The sequence below is a fragment of the Echiichthys vipera genome (genome assembly GCF_963691815.1).
Source record: "Echiichthys vipera genome assembly, chromosome: 2".
Classification (NCBI taxonomy): Eukaryota; Metazoa; Chordata; class Actinopteri; order Perciformes; family Trachinidae; genus Echiichthys; species Echiichthys vipera.
In genome coordinates, this window is record NC_139827.1 from 36658714 (window position 1) to 36681394 (window position 22681).

The 22681-nt window shown below is 42.5% G+C and overlaps 1 protein-coding gene across 1 annotated transcript in view; it reads left to right on the top strand.

Moving 5' to 3' along the window:
* Nucleotides 1-13052: 13052 nt before the first annotated feature.
* Nucleotides 13053-22681, top strand: part of tmem132a (transmembrane protein 132A) — a gene marked incomplete at both ends in the record, with an annotated part of 163723 nt that continues 154094 nt past the window's right edge. The window contains 3 exons of the mRNA XM_083935957.1: nucleotides 13053-13199; nucleotides 15719-15888; nucleotides 16743-16882. Coding sequence (XP_083792083.1) covers nucleotides 13053-13199; nucleotides 15719-15888; nucleotides 16743-16882 — 457 coding nt within the window. The remainder of the gene's footprint in view (nucleotides 13200-15718; nucleotides 15889-16742; nucleotides 16883-22681) is intronic.

Consider the following 22681-nt stretch of genomic DNA (forward strand, 5'->3'; position numbering starts at 1 on the left):
TAAAGTCCCACTCCATACACGTTTTAAAGTCTGTAAAACTACTCTGCTATGAGTAATATTTTGTTTAACATGATTTTTCTACAAAAAAGCCCCCACTTGTGCTAGGTGCTAGCCCGAGGTGAAAGAGAAGCATACACACCGCCCATCAAGATGACTAAAAACATCAGAGAGAATCAGCCATAGGCCTACATGTGTGAATTGCAGAACGTCGCTGGTGGATGGACGGACACAGAACCCTGCCCATGGAGCAAATATTAGTGATCTGCAACTAAGTTATAATTTTGGCATCAGTCAGATGACATCAACTCTGTAGGTGTTGTTTGCATCTTTTATTTGTTTGTCATAGAGTTTGGTCTTTACCTACTCTATATGTAAAATTTCTTAAGATAACTTTTGTTATGATTTGGCACTGTAAATAAAATTGAATTTGAATTATATTTGCCTTGTATTTCTATAATTATGTACACTAAATGTTTCTCCCAATAAAATATTTGGTGAAGCTATATTTAAGACACCTGTGAATGTTCTCATTTTCCAGGTCATCGTTATCCCCAAAGAAATTTCAGTCAAAAGCAACTGGACTTGGTTATTTGTCTAGGAAGATGTTTCTCCTCTCATCCAAGAGGCTTTCTCAGTTCATTTACGCATAACTAGGCGGGGACTGGTCCAACTTACAGGTGTGGAGATCCAGGTTTTTAACCTTTCACAAGGCTGATGACTTCACTGGAACCCTTTGTGCTCCAAGTGCCAAAAAACTTCATTAGAGTGACAGTCGTTGGTGGGAAGTAGGTTTCGACTTTGTTAGTGCTCTATTGAGTCTTAACGACAGTTGTTGGAGTCACTGGAGGCCATTTGTGAACAGTTGTTCTTTGAGGTTAGATTGTTGAATCTCCTGGGAAGGGATGAAAGGGCAGCATTGTAAATTGGAGATAAGTGGTGTCTCAGACCTCCTCCTCTGTTTAGATTCCAGATTCAAGAAGCTTTCTTTATCACGAGGGAAATGATTGTACAGTTTCAATACAAAGATGGGAAAGTGTCAGAGTAACAATAACCTAATATAAATCAAATAAAAGTAAAGCTAACATAAGATAAATCAAACAATTAATTAAATGTGACAGAGTGCAACAGACATTGTGGTTAAACGTAGGTATATGCAATATACAACAATACGCACCATGCAGTTTAGCAGGATATTGAAATAAAATAAGTACAAACTAAATAAGTGAAGCGAAAATCCACCACTAGCACCTTAGTCTTGGTGGGGTTGAGAATCAGGTGATTAGCTGCACACCAGTCGACGAAGGAGTCCACAACGCCCCTGTACTCCTCCTCCTTCCCCTCACTGACACAGCCAACAATTGCAGAGTCGTCAGCAAACTTCTGCAGGTGGCAGGACTCAGAGAGGAGCTGAAAGTCTGAAGTTTACAGGTTGAACAGAAAGGGGGAAAGAACAGCGATGGTTTCTCTACTTTTGCATAAACAAAGGAATGCATGTTTGTTGAAAATCCTCCTGAGTTTCTCTGATACCCCAGTCACATACAGGATGACCAATAGAAGCCATCACTTTCCCCCTGGGATTATTAAAGTATTTCTTATTCTGATTCCCATACATAGGCTGAACATGGTCTTGTGTATGGTAGATGGACTTACTGTATACTACATAGAACATTTCTGTCTTCTGACTACTCAGTGCATTTTTATGTTACTTGTCACAGTCACCCATTCGCACAGACATTCACACTGATGACAGACAGTGACGTGCAGTGAGGGTTGGAGTTGGGGAGGCACTGACTCACAAGTCAGATTTAGAAACATACAGTAGGATGCTAATAGGATAGGATGAGAGAATAGGAGAGAATAGGATGCTGAAAACCATTTTAAAACACCAGTGCCACTGTATATTGCAGTATATCTTACCTTTACTTGTAAATGACTTATTGCTTTGACTGAAAGTCCAGCTTTGAAAAATGTCTTAGTTTAGAAATCAAATCCTCCATTTTCAGGGCGAGAAATGACAGCTTGTCGCTAAGCTCTACAGCGTCTCACAGCACACTTTTTGCACACGGGTTAGAGTTAACCGTGACCTGGCTGCTGGCAGGCTATCATGCTGCTCACAATCGCCGCCTTCCTTGAGGCAGATACTGCCTGCCTCAAGGCAAGCATTTTCCCTGTGGATTTATGACATATCAATAAGATGTAAATATTACACACATACGTAAAATACATTACTGAACACCATGGAAAAGAAGACGTATACTTTTATGACATAAAAGTGTCCTCAACCACCATATTGGAAACATAAACAGAAATGGGAACAAGCATGTGCCATTTGCACGCGCTCAATACAGTTTGTGAGGGATTGCGCAATCTGGAGGGAGGCTCGGCTGTCCATGCCTGAGGCAGGTATTTCGTTTCTTTTTCGTCTCATGATGACAGGGGAGGCCCAGCCTCACGCGCCTCCCTGACTGCACGTCACTGATGACAGAGGCTACCTTTCCCATCATCTCCTCTAATCTAATCATTAAAACTACATATATACACCCATGCACAGCAGTGGGAGCAATTTGGGGTTTAGTGTCTTGAAACTTTGACGTGGGGACCAAAGGAGCTGGGAATCAAGTGTTCATTCAAATGGAGAATGACCCGCCCTCACTCTGAGCCTCATTCTAGCTTTTGGAAATTTTGGATAAAGATCTGTCTCGGCAAGGAAAAATAAATTGCCAACTTTACTTTAGTTTTAGTGAATTGATTAATTACATGCAGGAATCTTGAGGTTAAGTCCTGTCTATTTTTGCAGTGTGGCAGCACTACAACCATTTTGTGCTCTAAAATAGAAAACATGTCCCTGCTTGTATTGTAAATAATGACAAGAGAAGCACTGCAGCAATGCTTTCTGAGTGGAAACATATGTGTGTGAGCTGCAGCACTTTGAACAAGGTTGCTTTCACACACTGCTCATGTAGGATGTGTCCCAAGCCTTACAGGTATTCATATCTCAATAATGTCAAGTGAAATGCTTCTTCAGCATGCCCACTTTAACGTGTTTAAATATCCATTGTTATGATGGAGTGCCAAACATTCTCTCTCAGAACACCAGACCTTTAAAGAGGGCTTGAGATATAGAGTCATGTTTAAAACTTTGTGCTCTGAAAAAGATGTCCCCACTTCTATCTTAAGTTTTAACTGAAGACCCCTGTTTGTTTTGGAAAAATACAGAAAAAGTCATACTTGTCAGGCCCAGGCAGGAAAGAGGACTCAGATGTCAACGGATCAACACTGAATTTATTAGCTGACGGCAGGGACATGGCACAGAACAAAAGCCACAGACAAAAAATCACTCCGCACAGGAGGAACAAAACAAAAGTCGCCGGTAATAAAACAAAGTACAAAATAAAGACGCTCCGTACAGGAGGAAAAAACAAAAGGCAAAGTTAACAAATACATCTCAAAACAAAATTGCTCCGTACGGGAGGAATAACCAAAAACAAAGTGAACAAAATAATTAATTAAATGGACGCTCCAACCAGGAGGAAAAAACTAAGTCACAAGAGAATTCAAAAACGGAAAACTTACTTGGACCAAAAGAAGGAATACAAAAACCTGAACGTGGAAACAAAGAACTCGAAAGCATGAACCAGACTGCTGGATACATTCGACACAAGGTACGAAATAATCTGGCACGGAACAAGGGGGAAGACACAGACTTTATACACATGAGGGAACGGGAGCCACAGGTGGAAACAATCAGGAATCAGGGAATGACATCAGACCGGTGACACAAGAGGAAGGGCAAGTGACCAGAAACGAGAGGAGAGTTATCTTTCAAAATTAAACAGGAAGTTCACAAGACAAAAACCCAAAGACAGGACAAAGCCTCCCTCTAGGGCCAACTCCTGACAACTCAGGGAGTTCAGGATGAGCTTGAAAAAAATCTTGCGATGATGTGGCGAGAGGGAACCCACTGTCTCTCTTCGGGCGCATATCCTTCCCAGTCCACCAGAAACTGTCTGCCCCGGCCCCGGTTGCTTCCGCCAGTAACTGCTTGACCTTGTAAACTGGTCCCCCGTCGATCAACTCCCGGGGAGAAGAGGTGCCGATGTCGATACCACGGAGCTCTCCTTCGATGGTTTCACCTGGCTGACGTGAAAGGTGGGATGTACGCGAAGAGACCGGGGCAGGCGAAGTCGAACTGCCGCAGGTCCGACGAGTCTGGTTACTGGGAGGGGCCCGACGAATCGTGGGGCCAGCTTTTTGGAGGGGACCTTCAGCCGTAAGTCCTTGGCCAACAACTAAACCTTCTGGCCTGGCTGATAGGTAGGGGCAGGACGTCTCTTGCGGTCTGCTGCTCTTTTCACTCGATCCCCCTGTCAAATCAGTACTTGACGTGCGGATGCTGCGACAGCGTCGGATCATAGCATGGGCTGAGGGAACCGACACCTCCAGCTCATTCTCTGGGAAGAGAGGTGATTGATAACCAAAGACAACGTGAAAAGGAGAAAAACCAGTAGCAGATGTGGGAAGAGCATTGTGTTCATACACAACCCAGACCAGGTGCCTGCTCCATGTGGAGGGATTCTGTGAAGCCAGGAGACCAGGAGCCCTGTGACAGAGTCAAGGCAGATATCTGACCACGGTCTGGAGGGAATTGGAAGAGGTTGTAGCAAGTCCATGCAGACCGAATATGCCTCCACATACCCCCGGACCTCCGGCTCCATGGATGGCCACCAGAACCGCCGGGAGATGACGGACATAGTTCTTCTGACTCCCAGATGACATGAAAGCAGCAAGGTGTGAGCCCAATGAATCACCTATGGCCGCAACTCAGTGGGGACAAACAAAATCCAGTAGGTGATGGGGCTCCACCATTAGCTTACTTTACCTCAGTTTCTATGGGCCAAGTCACCGCTCCAACCACACGGTTCAGTGGAAGGATGGTTTCTGGTTCCTTGGCTTCAGGCTCGGGGTCAAACACTCGTGACAGGGCGTCAGGCTTGACGTTGCAGGACCCCGGCCTGTAAGAGAGGGAGAAAGAAGAGAGCCCACCTGGCCTGGCGTGAGTTTAGCCTTTTGGCTTTCTTGATGTATTCTAGGCTCTTATGATCAGTCTAGACCAGGGGTGTCAAACTCAAATACAGAGTGGGCCAAAATTTAAAACTGAACAAAGCAGCGGGCCAAGGTTGAACAAATTAAACTTTTAATAGGGACCCAAACAAGTTTTGCATGGAATATTGAACAAGCAAGGCTTATATTATTTTATAGTGACATGCAAAACCGAGTTTCAAATAATAATAATAATAATTAAAAAATATCAATGGCATATCAAATAAAATTTAAATGAAAATGTAATGCCTCTTTTCTATTTGCAGCCTTCTGAGGTAAGTATCAACATTAACTTTTTCCACAGGCTAATAATAAATTTGAAAATAAAATAACAATAGTGAATGAATCAAACATTCAAGCCTTGAGATAGCAAGAGAAAGTGCATGAATAACACGTTAATTATTGCTCAGTTTGCTACACTGATTTGCTTTAACACTGAATATGGAACAAGCAACACTTATATAACCTAATAGTGCAAAATAAACTTTCAAAAAACAAACGAAAACTTAGCTTTTTCCACAGGCTAATAATAAATTTGAAAATAAAACAATGAATAAATCAACCACCTTTTTACTGCTCAGTTTGCGACACACTGCTCTAATCTGATGTGCCCAAGCCAGATACCTTGCATCTTTTCTTGGATGCTAGTTCATTAATGTCGGGGTTCAGGCTTTGAGCTGAGGCAACTTTCATTACCGAACGAAGGTGTTCATCAGTCAGACGTATCCTGTGAGACGTTTTCGTCATCTTCATTGAGGAGAAAAGTTGCTCACATAGATATGTGCTGCTGAACATGGAGAGCAATTGAGCCGCTTGGTTGCGGAGCTGAGGCATTGTGTCAGGGATGAATTGAGGAAACTGTGCTGCGCCAACAGCATTATACTTTGACTTCAGCGTGTCATCACACTGGAGTTCAATCAGCTCCATTTGGAGGTTAGTTGGCGCTTTTTTCACATCAACCGCAAAGGGATTACTAAGCAGTTCAAATCTACATTTCTGACCATCAAAGTCGCCAAATCGCCGGCTAAACTCAGCGCCGAGTTTTTCAGCAAACTGTGCGCACACGGCAGTACAGATCTGCGTTTTTATGGTTTGGCAGCAGGGGAAATGGCCAAGGTTTCCTTGCAGCAGCCGATTCTCCCACAGGCAGAGTTTAGTTTTAAAAGCTCTCACTGACGAGTACATATCTGTGATGATGCGGCCCCGCCCCTGTAGCTGGTTCAGCGCATCAAGATGGCTTGAGATGTCACACAGAAAGGCCAGCTCACACAGAAACTTTTGCTCCCGGAGCTCTGCTGTGTCCTTCCCTTTGCTTTGCAGAAACTGATATATTTCTTCATGCAGCTCGAAAAATCTGTTCAGTACTTTCCCGCGGCTTAACCATCTCACCTCGGTGTGATACGGCACGTCTGTGTGTTCCTAACCAAACTCGTCCAGAAAAGACTTAAACTGGCGGTGTTTCAGACCCTTGGCTCTTATAAAGTTAACAACTTGTGTTACTGTGGTCATAACATGTTCCATCTGTAGGGCTTTAGCACACAGTGACTCTTGATGTATGATGCAGTGATAAACAGATAGCTCACCTGCACAGTTCTCTTCTCGCATCTTTTCATAAACCCTGCCCACCATTCCATTTTTTTTACCACTCATCGCTGGCGCACCATCAGTGGTTAATCCCACGAGTTTATCCCATGGCAGGTTTATTTCAGTTACACATTTGTTAACCTCCTCAAAGATTTCCTTCCCTGTGGTTGTGCCATGCATGGATTTAAATCCCAAAAGCTCCTCCGTAACACACAGATTTGAGTCGACACCGCGGATGAAGACTGACAGCTGCGCAGTATCAGACAGTGCTCTCGTCCACAGCAAGGGAAAAAGAAACAAGATCACATGTGCGCTCAGCTATTGTGTTCCTGCTCAGGCTTACGTTTGAAAAGGCCTGCTTTTTCTCTGGGCACACCTGGTCACAAACTTTCAGCATGAACTTCTTAACAAACTCTCCCTCATTAAAGGGTCGGGTTGATTTGGCAATTTCTTCTGCCACGATATAACTTGCCTTAACAGCAGCCTCATTTTGTGCTGTGGCTTTTTTGAACATCTTCTGTTGTGAAACCAAACCTCTTTTCATCTCCTCTACTTGCTGGCTCCTTTGAGTCGTGTCCAGGTCCTTGTACTTGTCCAGGTGTTTCGTTTCATAGTGTCGCCTAATGTTGTACTCCTTAGTTACCGACACGTTGGCTCCACAGACGAGACAAACAGGTCTGTCTTTTACAAATATAAACAGATATTCTGTCTCCCACCTGTCCATAAAAGTTCTGTTTTCTCCCTTCCTTTTCGCCATTTTTGGTAGGGGTAACACAGTGACACTGACAGTTGTAGTATGAGGCCGCTACTGACACAGAGGAGAGAGCTTGACTGGCGCGCCAAAACAACAGCAGAGCATTATGGGATTTGTAGTATTACTGCAGTGTTACAGCGGCGGTGCCGCTGTATAATACCGGCGGGCCAGCTCTAATGTTAAATTGATATTGCCTCAAGGGCCAAATGAAATTACACGGCGGTCAAATCTGGCCAGCGGGCCAGGGTTTGAAACCCATGGTCTAGACTATGAAGTGGTGGTCGGCCCCCTCCAGCCAATGCCTCCATTCTTCCAGGGCAACTCTCATCGCCAGCAACTCTCGGCTGCCGACATCATAGTTTCGTTCTGCCTTGGACAGCCATTTCGACAGGAAGGCGCAAGGGTGCATCTTGCCGTCCTGCTCTGAACACTGCGAGAGGACCGCTCCCACCCCTCCGCTCCCACCTCCACCACGAATTGGCGGCGCGGGTCAGGCATGGTGAGGATGGGGGCTGAGGTGAAGCGCCTCTTGAGGTTCTGCCAGGCCTTCTCTGCTTCCGGCGACTACAGAACTGCACCTGGGTGGAAGTGAGAGCATGGAGAGGAGCAGCTGTTGCGCAGAAGTCTCTGACAAATTGCCTGTAGAAGTTAGCAAATCTCAAGAATTGCTAAACCTTCTTGCGACTGTCAGGCGTAGGCCAATCGGCCACAGCGCTAACTTTAGCCGGGTCCATCTGTACCTTTCCAGGGGCTACAATAAAGCCCAGAAAAGATACGGTGTCGGCATGAAAAACACTTTTCACGGCTTTGACATAAAGATGGTTATCCAGAAGTCATTTGAGCACTTGGGTAACATGGCTCTGGTGGGTGTCTAGGTCGGGGGAATAAATTAAAATGCCGTCGAGATACACGTAGACAAAGTGGTCAAGAAAGTCTCTAAGCACGTCATTAATCATGGCCCGAAATACTGCCGGCGCATTGGTGAGACCAAAAGGCATGACGCGATACTCATAGTGTCCACTAGGGATGTTGAATCCTGTCTTCCACTCGTCCCCTCCCTTATCCGCACCAGATGGTACGCCTTGCGGAGATCCAGTTTGGTGAACACTTGAGCTTGCTGAAGCTGATCGAACACTGAGGACATTAGGGGAAGAGGATAATGGTTCTGCCTAAATTGGTCTGTGTATCAATAGTCATGAACTTTGTTTGACAAAACTGACTTTCTATTAGTAAAGTATGACTCTGTAGTAGTTATTTAGTTTTGTATTACTGAGTAGTGAGCGTTCGTGTCAAACAGATCCAGTAAAGGGCTGCTCTGGCTGCAGGTTTTCATTCCAACCAAGCAAGAACACACCTGAAACGACTTATTCAATCACCGGAATCGTCTTGCTTGGTTGGAATGAAAACCTGAAGCCACAGTGGCCCTTTACTGAATTAGTTAGTTGATAGTTTGACACCCCTGGTCTAGATTAATATTATATTTTGGTCACTAGTTCCGCACACTGTTCTGTGCAAATGAAACTGTTTTTCACAGAATTGCATTTCTTCATTTGTATGTGATTTTTATACTGAATGTGAAAACATTGAAATCTGCCACCACAGGACAAACACATCATCCTTGTCCTGTGTTTCTGGTCCTATGCCTGCACCACAGCCATCACCACCTCACCAGCACATGGCACAGCTGAAAATATGAAGCATAAAAACATGCACATTATGTAATGTTTGTATATAATAAATATTTAGTTTGAGAATATTTGTAATGTTAGTTTTCATCATTTGCACATATCCCATGAAGCTAGATATGTAGTATTAAGTCCCATTTCATCTCATGGTGAAAATAGAGTGAGAGACACTTTTTCTCAAAAAGTGATCTTGACACAATTCCATTTAAGACAATCATTTTACATGTATCTATTAATTTATAAATATTCCACTACTTTTGTGAACTTAAGACTTTGGTAAACTTAATTCAAGCGCCAAAACAGTTCGTCCACATGAGTAAAGGTGTGTTTTCATAAGAGATATGAAGAATTTGAAAGCGGAATTCAGTTTTCAGCATTTGGGCCAAATAATCTCTTTACACATTGCTCTAGGACATTTGGGCCTAACTCTACATAAAGCTGAGTTTGGTCTGAACATTTCCATATAAAACACTTGGGCATTATGTTTAATGCAAGTACCCTTAAAGGGGGAATTTACAAAAGTATGCAAAATCTAGAAAATAGGAACTTTTGCTGCCAATACTGCAGTCCCTGATATTGGTACATGAAGCCAAGTTACATTTGATTTGCAGGTAATACATTTTTTCTCAATTAAAGTGGCAATGTTTTTTTTGTAATATTTGTATGACAGAAATTGTTTAAATAATGATGAAATTAATGTTTAAGGATCGTTTTTTGAAAGAAATAAAGTAGTCTTTACAGTAAACAGACACCCATTAAAGAAGAGAATGGACGCAGACTGTTTGACTGCAGTATACAGTATGTCCCCTCTTCGATATGTAGATATCGCTCAAGGACTCAAGTCCCCTCTTGGTATTTAAAAAAATAAATAAATTAAAAAGCACATTTGCAGTAATATTATGGTCAAAGGGCTCAAAAGTAATTATTCTATTCTATTAATACAGCCAGAAACAGAAGTCCACACTTGGTTGATGTAGCTCAACAGTCCCCTTTTTGCATTGTTAGCTTGTGTGTGTGTGTGTGTCTGTGTATGAGTGGGTGTAGTTTGCCATCCTCCCCTGGTCAGGTCAAGATATGATATAATAATCTGGCCTCATTGCAAATGTCCCATCCAGAGAAACAATGACAGATGACTGCAGATTACAGCAGCAGATTATCAAATGGGGTTGATGGGGGGTGGGGTGTGTAACATAAATAGAGAGGGAGTTGGGTAGAAGAGAAAAGGGATTGAGAGAAATAGAAAGAGTGTTTGACATGCACAGACTGATGAAGATGAGTCTGGTTATTAAGAGCTGGTGAAGGAAAAACACTGAGAAAGGGCAAAGTCATTTGCCATACGCCAAAATTTTGACTAATGCCTTTCCCCCCCGCTTTGATAACTGTCATGCATTCTGTACTGGATTACCTAAAATTTAAATAAAGTTAACGACTGCAGCTTGTTCAAAATGCAGCAGCAAGAATATAAACCAGAAACAGGAACAGGACATTGAGGATTGATTTTAACATTATTTTACTTGTTTTTAAGGCTTTAAATGGTTTAGTATCTTCTTACCTCTTGCTTATCTGTAAAGTACTTTGTGCTGCATTTTGTCATGAAAGGTGCTGTGTAAATCAAGTGGGTTATTTTTACTATTATTATTATTATTATTATTATTATTATTATTATTATTATTATTATCCTAAATTGAATGCATCATAAGCTATGAGCCATCTGGCCCAGTGACTCCAAACAAACATTTCAACTAATGGTTGAAACCTGGATCATTTTCAGGATTCAGGTTATTCTGAGTCACTCACTGATCCAGGTTGAAACTTGTTCCTAGTCCACTATTTCCAACCACTGACATTAAAAAAAATCCAATCTGTGTTAAATCTATTGATTTACAGATTAATAGTCCTCATTTAATGCAGCCACTTACTTAAGTGAGTGCAGGACCAAATGTGCTCCGAGGATCTGTAGGGGCATATTATCTTCAACCGTGCACAAACATAGAGTTTGGGATTGAGTGAGTCTCACTGATCCACTAACAGGACAGTGCAGGAGCCGAGTCAGCTGTGTAGTGGGTCTCTGTCTCCAGTGGCACTCACCACTCAAGTAATAGGCCACAAGAAAATCTAGTCTGTTCATCCTCGGCATGAAACAGGGTCAGATAACCTAACATTCATATGAGGATTCAAGGAATGGATTTTAAACATTTGTAGTAGCCTTCCACCCAAAGCACAGTCAAATATTGCTATAAATCAGTTACATGAGTGGTGGGCTTTTAACTTGAGGAAGTGCTGGTCTTTTCTCTGGATGCAGCAGCGACTCAGACTGTCTGTCAATCAGCTGATTCAGCATCTCTCTCATGATTCTCCATGTACCCGGATGGATCCTGATCCGGATCTCAGACTGACTGTGGCTCATTCAGCCCCCCAGGTAACGTTTGATGATGCAAATAAACTTATTGCCGCAGGGTATATAACATTTGGCAGCATATATAGAGTTCTATGTTGTTGTTGTTGGGTTGTAAACATCTCATGATATATGTTTGATGAAATTTCTCATTTAATAGTGAAACATTTGGGAGAACTTGACATACTTGAGTGAATGGTTACTAAAGTTATTTTAGGGAGCAGGGTAAGAGAGCTGGGTGACCAGTTAACCGATCATTACTAATTTCAACGCCAGGATCCCACATGACAGTCCACCGAGGGACAGAAATCCCCAGTCCTATACTGTATCTGTGAAGCTTTTGCTTTGACAGACCGGCCAACCAACATGGCTGCTAGTTGTAGTTTAAAAAAATAAGGAAGGTTCACTTAGCATGTGAAATTAATAATATTTGATTAATATCTGTTTGATATGGATTTCCCACATAGAAAGTAAAAAACTCTCATGGAGCTGCAAAGCACTTCTGCTGTTCCTCCCTATTAAGGAATTTTGGATCTGGCCTCACGGCCCTCGCCCTTCCCCCCGCTGCTTGTACCCATGCGTGCTCCGCTTGCTTGAGATCTTCGGTGACTACTTGTAACTTCTACCAGAGGTTTATAAAAGGGGTCCCAAAGTTTAAACTGAACCCCTCGAATGACTCATCAAGATGACTAAACACATTGGAGAAAATCAGCCAAAGGCCTACATGTTTGAGCCGGCTACTAAGTTTTAGTTTTGGCATCCTGAGCCCAGCATCAATCAGACCCTGACTCAGATGAGGAGTCTGTTGTCATTCAAATCAGCGACTAGCAGACCTATCAGAATCTTTTCTTAGTTTCTGTTGTTCGTTAACTTGTTAGCTTGTAACTGTCGGTGTCTGAAAGCTATAATGGCAGTGCGTTTTCTCTCTGTACTGACAGTCCGCTCTGAGCTGGACCTTTCAGATTTCTTTCCTAGTGTTGTTGTCAGGATTCCTGTTCTGCCAGTCTCTCCCTTTCCTTTTGTGCTTGTGTTTGTCTCCCTCTGTCTGTTGTTCCCTGCATGTGTCTCCCCTCTTGGTGTTTGTCTGTCTGGAGCTGGTAGGCGTGGCTCCACCGAGCTGTATCCAGTTCCACTGATGACCTGCCATGCTGCATAAAAGGCCGGATGTGAGACACATTCCGCACCGGAGCGCTGGCCTCATTTACGTGGTACTTCTGGTCAGTTGGCTCCCATACTTTGTTTGTTTGAACAGTCGGCCGTAGTTGTTTGTTTGCTAATTATTGTTTCTTTGTTCTCTTTTTTTAAAGCTTCCTGTGATCCTGTTCCTGCCTCCCCTCGACCGTCTCGTCACGTTTTGTTTTGTCCCTTTTTGTTTTGTCCCTTTTTCCCCTGTTCTTGGATTCCCTTGTTTTCTTTGTTATTAAATATTTGTTTAAACTGTTCGCTGTGTCCTTGTCTGCATTTGGGTCCAGTTCACTGTGGTATTCCCTGAAACGTGAGAGAACGGTCTGGCCATAACATGGACCCCGCAGACATGGAAGTCGACCCTCCGGGCTTTTGCGATCATCAGGCGGTATCCGCTCAGGGTATTGTGCTCGGTCAGCATTCACAGACACCGCAAGGAATCCTTGGGAGTCTGAACCAGCTGTCCACCTGTGTTTCTCGCAAGGAGGGAGGACAGGTTGGGCCTCTCCTTGCTTCCTCTGCGAATGCTGAGTCACCTGCTACCACTTTGAGTACCCCTCTGCCCCATGAGCCTTATGTCCCTGCACCTAAACGTTATAATGGGAAGTTGGGAGAGTGTAAGATTTTCTTATTTCAATGCTCGCTCGTGTTCGGTCGTGCCGTCCGCTAATGCTCCTGTTGTTCTTGGTCTCCCCTGGCTTATAACTCACAACCCTGTTATTGACTGGGTAACAGGCAGGGTTGTGAGTTGGAGCAGCAATTGTCACTCTTCCTGCCTTCGTTCGGCCCCTTCTAGGTGCCCCAGTGAACCCAGAACTTTGTTGCCCGAATCTCCAGACTTGTCCTCAGTGCCACCAGTATATCATGATTTCGCCGAGGTGTATAGCGAGGCCAAGTCGTTGTCCCTGCCACCTCACCGTCCATATGATTGCCCCATTGAGTTGCTACCCGGTCCAATTTTCCCTACAAGTCGTCTGTATAACCTGTCAGGACCCGAACGTGTGTCCATGGAGATATACATTAATGACTCACTTAAATCCGGGATCATTCTTTCTTTCTTTTCCCCCCTGGGAGCTGTTTTTTTCTTCGTGGCCAAGAAAGATAAGTCATTACGAGCCTGTATTGATTACCGCAGTCTTAACAACATTACTGTGAAGAATAAGTACTGTTAGAATAATTGTACATAAAGTAATCCCATATTTACTCCAATTATCTTTACATTTAAACTAACATTACTTGGTGTGTGTGTGTATAGCCAATTCAGTGCTAAGTGGTTTCAGGTCAAGGAAATCAGATAAGCCTGACGGTTAATGAGTCACCAAAAGGGGGGTCTGTGAAACACAGACCCTGCTCAACTGATTAAGGACAGGATATGTCTTGAGTTGCAGCTATGTGACCCTCACCTTAAGAATGGTAATTCATTGTTAACATTGTAACCACCAAAAGCCAATAAAATGAAGGGGTCCGGCAGAGATTACCTCAGATCGGTAGGAGATTTGTAACTGAGCAGATCTCTGTCCGTTCTCCTTGCAAGTAAAATAACTCTTGTCTTTCTCTCTTTTGTTAAGTTTTGGGTGTTTTAGGTTGTTTGAACCTGACATTTATTTGGTCCTTCGAGCCGGATGCCAACACGCCTGAAAGATTCCAGCGGGTGTGGGGGACTCCAGGAAAGACCGTGGCCACGGCAGACTCCATAGAGTGAGTCTTTTAAGATCCTTTTCCAGGACTGGAGATCAGCTCACCTGCTGGGATCCGACGGCTGACAGTAATCCGTGAAGGGGAAAGACAACAGTGGTGCCACAGTGGTGAGTGAATTTCATTTAAAAAGAGGACGAATGACTGAGGATCATTGCGTGTATAAAGCCCTGACAATTCTAGACACTATCAGGTAAAAGCGATCACTTAAATCCCGTAGAGGCAACGGAGGTCCGCAAAAAAATATTTAAAAATAAAAATAAAAATAAAAAATGATAATAAATGAAAATTAAAAACTCCGTGTAAAGGACGGCGGGGTCCTGTGACGCTAAACCCACTGGGAGACAGAGACCCGAAAGCTCTGTGTAAAAGGACAAGTGGGGTCCGGACGTCTTAAGAGCTCAAAAGAAAAAAACGGTAAAATTGTGTGAATGAAAGTGTGATTGTGAGTGTAATTGGAGATCAAAATACCACTAGGTATTTTACCTCATGCAAAACAGTAGGAATACAAGTAGCGAGCCTATTGTGGATGCAAAGGCAAGAATTCTCCACTCGAAAGAGTTGAAGTGAGAGTTACCACAAAAGGTAGTTTAATCGCTACCCTACTGATTAAAACCAGTTTTTAGAACACCCTATGTGTTAACAGGACTGGGCCAAAATTTCAAAAATGGGAAAAGGGGGAAGCAAAATTGAACTAAAACATGAATTGTCCAGTAAAGATTGGAAGTTTATAGAGAAACAGGATCCTGATAAAATTAAACATCTCAATGAATGGATAGAAAAATACAAATTTGAAGGCCGGCTGAACACACAAAAAATAACTGCATTACAAGATGCAATAAAAACAAAGACCAAAAAGAATAAAAAAAAAATGAAACAAGAAGGGTATGGTGATACGGAATATTGGATGAAGGCAGCGGAAAAAAGAGAAGAGGGACACAGAAAAAGTAAAATGCAGGTATTTGAAAGTGGAGAGAAAGCTAAAGCAAAAGAGGTGCTGTTTCATAGAAAGGAAGATGATGAAACAGGGCCAGTGACAAGAAGACAGGAGAGACAGAGAGATGAGGAAAGTGAAGGAGACGAAGCTGCTGAAAAGCCAGTGGTTGTTGCAGGGTCAAAGGTCGCAGTGCAGGGATTATATCCTGATTTATCACCCGAGTCTCCACCACAGTACGAGGAAACACCTCGGCGAGAGACTCGAGCAGGAAAGACAGGCCCACTTACATGGTCTCGAACCATAGGAAATGAATTTCCCCAGCACCCTCCGCTCCAGAGCCAAAAAACTCTCCTGATGAGTCCGAAATGTATCCAATGATTCAGGTAGCAAATCCAAACACCGAAGATGGACAACCACCAACAATACTGGTTTACAGAACATGGACCATGGAAGATGTTAAAAAGGCTGTGGAAGGAGTGACTCCTCATAAGGAGGATGTTCCTCAGTTTGTCCAAGACATGGAGAGTCTGAGGCACTCGTACCATTTGAACGGGCAAGAAGTGCAGCAAATCTGGATGGCTGCTTTAAAAACAGATTGGCATTATGTAAGGGGCACATGGGATCCCATGAACGCAGGCCAAATCCTACCTCATCGTAGCCAGGAATTAACCAACCGTGTGCAAGGGCTAGTTGAAAGGGTCATGCACCGATTTAGACGGAGAGCAAATTACACTGAAATAGGAAGAATAAAGCAAAAAGAGGATGAACTATTTGAAGAGTATAGAATCAGGATGACAGCCGTGTTTAAAACACACAGCGGGTTAGAAGACAATGGTGATGGAAATGGGCCTTTCCAACAGCAACTGAAAAACGCCTTGCATGCAGGAACCAAAGATGCAATACGTTGCTGGGTGAATAAACATTACATAGGTCTACCAACAGGAAATTTGGAGGACTATGTTAATCATGCCCTCCACGCAGAAAAAGTTATAAAAATAAAGAACACTAAGAAACCTGTTAGTACTTTCTATCAGGATGAGGAAGAGGAGATTTACTACCAAGGAAGTAGGGGGAGAGGAGGTTTCAGAGGTCGAGGTCAAAACCGTAGAGGACAGAGAGGAGGGGGAGCAGGGAAAGGAGTTTTCAGACAAGGTTCATTAGGCTGTTGGTCATGTGGAAAGGAGGGGCACATAGCCAGAGACTGCCCAGGAAATAGATATTTTTCAGCATGACTAACACGTAAACCCGCTGAGGCAGCTCCTCGCAAAGCGGGATCAGAGAGCAAAACAGACCGGGACACAGGGGAAGTGCTGTTAAATTATCAGGACCTGCTGTCTATTGATAGTATAAAACCAGAGGTCATTTTGTATGTGAACGGTAAACCCATTACCTTTTTATGTGACACAGGTGCCTGCAGGACTACCTGCAGAGAACTAATACCAGGCTTAAAACCAAATCAAACAAGTGTCACTGTGAGATCTGCCAGCGGAAAGCTGACTCAAAGCTGTATCGGATGTGGACCCCACCTTACATCTCCCTGTATAAAAGTAAAAATCAACAATGGAAAGATCTGGGTAAAATAGTGCAAATGGGGGAGAGTGCAACAGACTGGATTGCCACATCAGTGAACACGTGGTATAGCTCAAATACAGGTCTGACCAGAAAAGCATTGTTTTGGACAGTACAAGTACAGGGAGGTACTCATCTGGACCAAACAGCTCAGTGAAACATTATGTTAGTGGAAAATGAGGAAGAACTTCTAAAAAGTGTTCCAAATAAATTATGGTCTAAAGGACCAACTGATGTGGGATTAGTAAAAGGAGCATTACCAGTGCAAATAAGACCTAAAACTGAGTATAGACCATGTGTGAGACAATATCCATTAAAACAGGATGCACAAGAGGGAATAAAACCTGTAATTGAGGATTTAATTGCTGCAGGAGTAATAATTAAATGCGAAGACTCCCCCTGCAACACTCCTATTTTTCCAGTAAAAAAGCAAGCACCATCTGAAGGATGGCGCATGGTGCAAGATTTACAAGCAGTAAATAATGCTGTAATTCAAAGAGCTCCGTGTGTTCCTGACCCTCATACGCTGCTAAATACTTTAAGACCAGATGCAAAAGTGTTCACTGTAGTGGATATCAGTAACGCATTCTTTTCGGTGCCAGTAGAAAAAAAAGTCAATTCTGGTTCGCCTTCACCTTTGAGGGGAAAAGATACACATATACCAGACTTCCCCAAGGCTATTGTGAAAGTCCGACTATTTACTCTCAAGTGATGAGTGCAAGTATGGCTAAATTCCAACCTCCAGGGGGAAGCCAAGTGCTCCTGTATGTAGATGATATTTTACTGGCCTCCCCTGATATGGAAACATGTAAAAAAGACACAATAGCACTCCTAAAATATTTAGCTGAAGAAGGTCACAAAGCAAGCAAAAACAAGCTTCAGATGTGCAAAGAGCAGATAAAATACTTGGGACACAATCTTAGTGCAGGAGGACGAACAATAGTGGAAGACAGAAAAACTGCAATCCTCCAAGCTCCTAAACCAGTGACTAAAAAACAGATGATGTCCTTTTTAGGATTGACAAATTATTGTAGAACTTGGGTGCCTAACTATGCAGAAATAACAGCACCCTTGAGTAAATTAATGTATGAAAAAGATCTAAAAATGACATCCCCATTAAGCTGGCATGCAGAGGCTGAAGAAGCATTCTGCAAAATAAAACAAGTTTTGGTATCTAGCACAGCACTAGCATTACCAGATTATGGGAAACCTTTTGTTCAAATGGTAGATTGCAAAGGATATTTTATGACCTCTGTATTAGCTCAACAACATGGAGACAAACTGAAACCTATAGCATATTTTTCATCTAAACTAGACAGTGTAGCATGTGCACTGCCTCACTGTGTAAGAGCAGTTATAGCAGCCTCCGCGGCTGTAGAAACAAGTGCTACAATAGTTTTGTTTCATCCACTGGTTTTGAAAGTGCCACATGCTGTGTCTGTGTTACTACTACAAACAAATATGACATTCCTGTCACCGGCTAGACATCTGTCTTGCATGTCTACTTTGCTGTCACAACCCCATCTGACCATTGAAAGATGTACAACTCTGAATCCTGCTACGTTGTTACCCCTCCCAGAGGATGGTATACAACATGATTGTCAAGAACTAGCAGAACAGACAGCTAAAAGCAGAGCCGATCTGAGAGACCAACCATTACAAAAGGGAGAGGTGATATTTGTAGATGGTTCTTCTAAAAAGAATGAACTAGGTAAAACCCTGACAGGATATGCAGTTGTAACTCACACGACGGTGTTAAAAGCAGAACAACTCCCATCACATTATTCAGCACAGGCTGCTGAATTAATAGCACTAACTGAAGCATGTAAATTAATGAAAAACAAAGAAGTAACTATCTATACTGATAGTCAATATGCATATGCTACAGTTCATACTTTTGCACAATATTGGAAGAACAGAGGCATGATAACCTCAACGGGGAAACTAGTAACACATGTTGAACTTTTAACAAATCTATTGCAAGCAGTGCAACTTCCAAAAGCATTAGCAATATGTAAATGTGCAGCACATACGTCGTGCACAGATAGTGTCTCCCTAGGAAATGCATTTGCAGACGAAACAGCAAAAGCAGCAGCAATAGGTCACACAACTGTGTTGACAGTGCAAGAATGCACAACTCTAGATCAAACTACCTTAAAAGAAATGCAAGAACAAAGTCCACAAACTGAAAGAGAAGTTTGGATTAAAAAAGGAGCAAAATTACAAGACAATATATTCAAATGACCAGACAGCAAACCTATCCTACCAAGAAACTTGTATAAATGGGCGGCAATATTGAGCCATGGGTTAACACAGGTCTCAATAGGAGGGATGGTAGGGCAAATACACCAATATTATACGACCTATGGATTCAACTCTTACTCAAAAAATTTCTGTAGAGCATGTCTGACATGTGCCAGGCACAATCCACAAGGTAATCTAAGACCGCGTAAAGGAAGGTTTCCTACACCTGAATATCCGTTCCAAATAATCCACATGGATTTTATAGAATTAAACCAAAGCGAGGGGAAAAAGTATTGTCTAGTCATAATAGATGCATTTTCTAAATGGATTGAACTTTTTCCAACTAAACATCCAGACGCTTTGACAGTGGCAAAGGCACTCTGTAAAGACATCATTCCCAGGTACGGGATACCTGAGAAAATCTATAGTGATAACGGAACTCATTTTGTAAACCAGATAGTAAAGAAGATTGGGATAATGTTCCATATTGATCTAAAGAATCATTGTGCTTACCACCCGCAAAGTGCTGGCCTAGTAGAAAGAATGAACGGAACTATTAAAAACAGACTTAAAAAGTGTATTGAAGAAACAGGAAGACCATGGACACAATGTTTAGATTTAGTGAAATTATACATAAACATTACCTGTACTTCTGGATTGACACCTTATGAAACGTTGTTTGGAAGACCATATAGACTACCCCAATTTAAAAATCAATGGGAAACCGATGATGAGGCTAATTTAGCTGACTATATGAGGTCCATGTTGGAAAGACAAAAACAGAAACAAACTAACGAAATCCCTTCTGTCCCCCAGCAGGAACTCCAAATAGTGGAACTGGGAGACTGGGTGCTAATAAGAAGCATAAAGAAGAAACATTGGTATTCACCTAAATGGGAAGGGCCGTATCAGGTATTGCTAACAACTCCCACAGCAGTAAAGATAGCAGAATGATTAACGTGGATCCATTTAACACAATGCAAAAGGATCATTTTGGTTAAAGACTCCGTTAGGGGAAGTGAGAAAAAATCTGATAATAGGGTTGATTCAGACGTACAGAGGCTGGATAGACCTGAAAGTCAGTGAAGCGTTTATAAGACACCAAACCAAGTAGAGGAGATTTAGCCAAAATGATCCAAAGATGGTTAGGAGATGCCATTTATTGCTGAGTGACATCTATCTGTTTAATAATAATGATCCTTTGTTCCTAATAAGTCTATGCATGTATAAATGTAGTGAACAAGGAGTTTTTGCATTTGGAGAACCTACAGTAGCGTATACTCCAGATGAATGGTTCCAGGCGGCCACAGGGGAATCTGGACACAATAACAATTGGTTATTAATGGTTGAACAAGCTGCTAACATGTCTAAACAGAATTGTGTAGTATGTATGGGTCCTAGACCCCTCTTACAAATAATCCCAGCTATAATTCCCCAAATATGTGTAGCTGACATAATGAATAACACAAATCCTAGGGAAAATTGCAGATACTGGGATTCTATTTTCCCGATCACTGCGGTCTATCTTAAGAAACCAATGTTTTCTAAAAAAGTAGCACCAGGCAACTTTACATGTATAAACATGACAGAAGGAGAAAAACGACTAGGCAATCTCTCAAATGAATGGTGTCAAGTAATTGTGCCCGTAGATGGACAATTTAAACCCGTGTCACGGAGCGACATCTGGTGGTGGTGTGGGGACGAGAGATTGTTTGATAAATTACCAAGAGATATGACGGGATACTGTGCTCTTATAACATTGCTCTTGCCAATATCTATTCATCCTTTGTCTGCTGCAGATTTAGCAGCTACCCGATCCAACGAAATGCCTGAACAGTGGCAACGTGTGAAAAGATCTGCAAAATGGATAGATGTAAGAGATCCAACATACATTGATGCTATAGGAGTTCCACGAGGGGTGCCGGATGAATATAAAATAGCTAATCAGATATCTTCAGGTTTTGAATCTATTTTTTGCTTGTGGTGTACAGTTAACAAGAACGTTGACAGAATCAATTACATCCACTACAATGTGCAAAAGCTAGGTAATTGGACACAAAGTGGGTTCGAAGCAGTTCATGATCAATTAGCTGCAACTTCCCTCATGGCATTCCAAAACAGAATAGCCCTGGACATGCTATTGGCCGAGAAAGGAGGGGTATGTGCAATGTTCGGTGAACAGTGCTGCACTTACATCCCTAATAACACTGCTGCTGATGGCAGCCTCACCAAGGCAATAGCAGGGCTCCGTACTCTCAATGGTAAAATGAAAGAGCACTCTGGAGTCGATACCACTATGTGGGACTCCTGGATGGATGCTTTTGGGAAGTATAGAACTTTGGTGTCCTCTGTCCTAGTTTCAATAGCAGTTTTTGCTGCTATTTTAACCTTGTGTGGATGCTGTTGTGTTCCTTGTCTGCGTGCTCTGCTTAACCGTCTCATTACTACAGCTATTTCACCCATGGAGAACAAAATGGAGCAGCTGTATCCTCTGCTTGACAGCGATCCCCAAAGTGATGATGAAAGCAACAATGACGACAACCAGGAAACTCCTTTTGATTTGACGAAGCTGTATCCTGATTCAACAGAATATGACTCTGACAAGTATTAAGAAACTTCTGAGTGTAAATGTATTTGTGCTCATGAAAATGACCTTACAGCTGAAAATCAAACAAGAAGTGGCTGACTAAAAGTGATGTGAGAATTTGAGCAAATATGTGATAAACAGGAGGGAAATGTTAGAATAATTGTACATAAAGTAATCCCATATTTACTCCAATTATCTTTACATTTAAACTAACATTACTTGGTGTGTGTGTTTATAGCCAATTCAGTGCTAAGTGGTTTCAGGTCAAGGAAATCAGATAAGCCTGACGGTTAATGAGTCACCAAAAGGGGGGTCTGTGAAACACAGACCCTGCTCAACTGATTAAGGACAGGATATGTCTTGAGTTGCAGCTATGTGACCCTCACCTTAAGAATGGTAATTCATTGTAAACATTGTAACCACCAAAAGCCAATAAAATGAAGGGGTCCGGCAGAGATTACCTCAGATCGGTAGGAGATTTGTAACTGAGCAGATCTCTGTCCGTTCTCCTTGCAAGTAAAATAACTCTTGTCTTTCTCTCTTTTGTTAAGTTTTGGGTGTTTTAGGTTGTTTGAACCTGACAAGTACCCTCTGCCATTCATTAATTCTGCGTTTGAACCGCTGCATGGTGCCACTGTCTTCTCCAAACTAGATCTCCACATCGCTTATCATCTAGTCAGAATTAAGGAGGGGGACTCTTGGCCATGAGTATCTGGCCATGCCCTTTGGCTTAACTAATGCTTCAGCTGTCTTCCAGGCATTAGTGAATGACATTCTCTATGATATGCTGAACCGCTCTGTGTTCGTTTACCTGGATGACATTTTGACTTTTTCGAAGGACTTGTCTGAGCACGTAAATCATGTCCGCCAGGTTCTCCAGCGCCAACAGGAGAATCGGTTGTTCGTCAAGGTAGAGAAATGTGAATTCCACGTTTCAACAGTGACT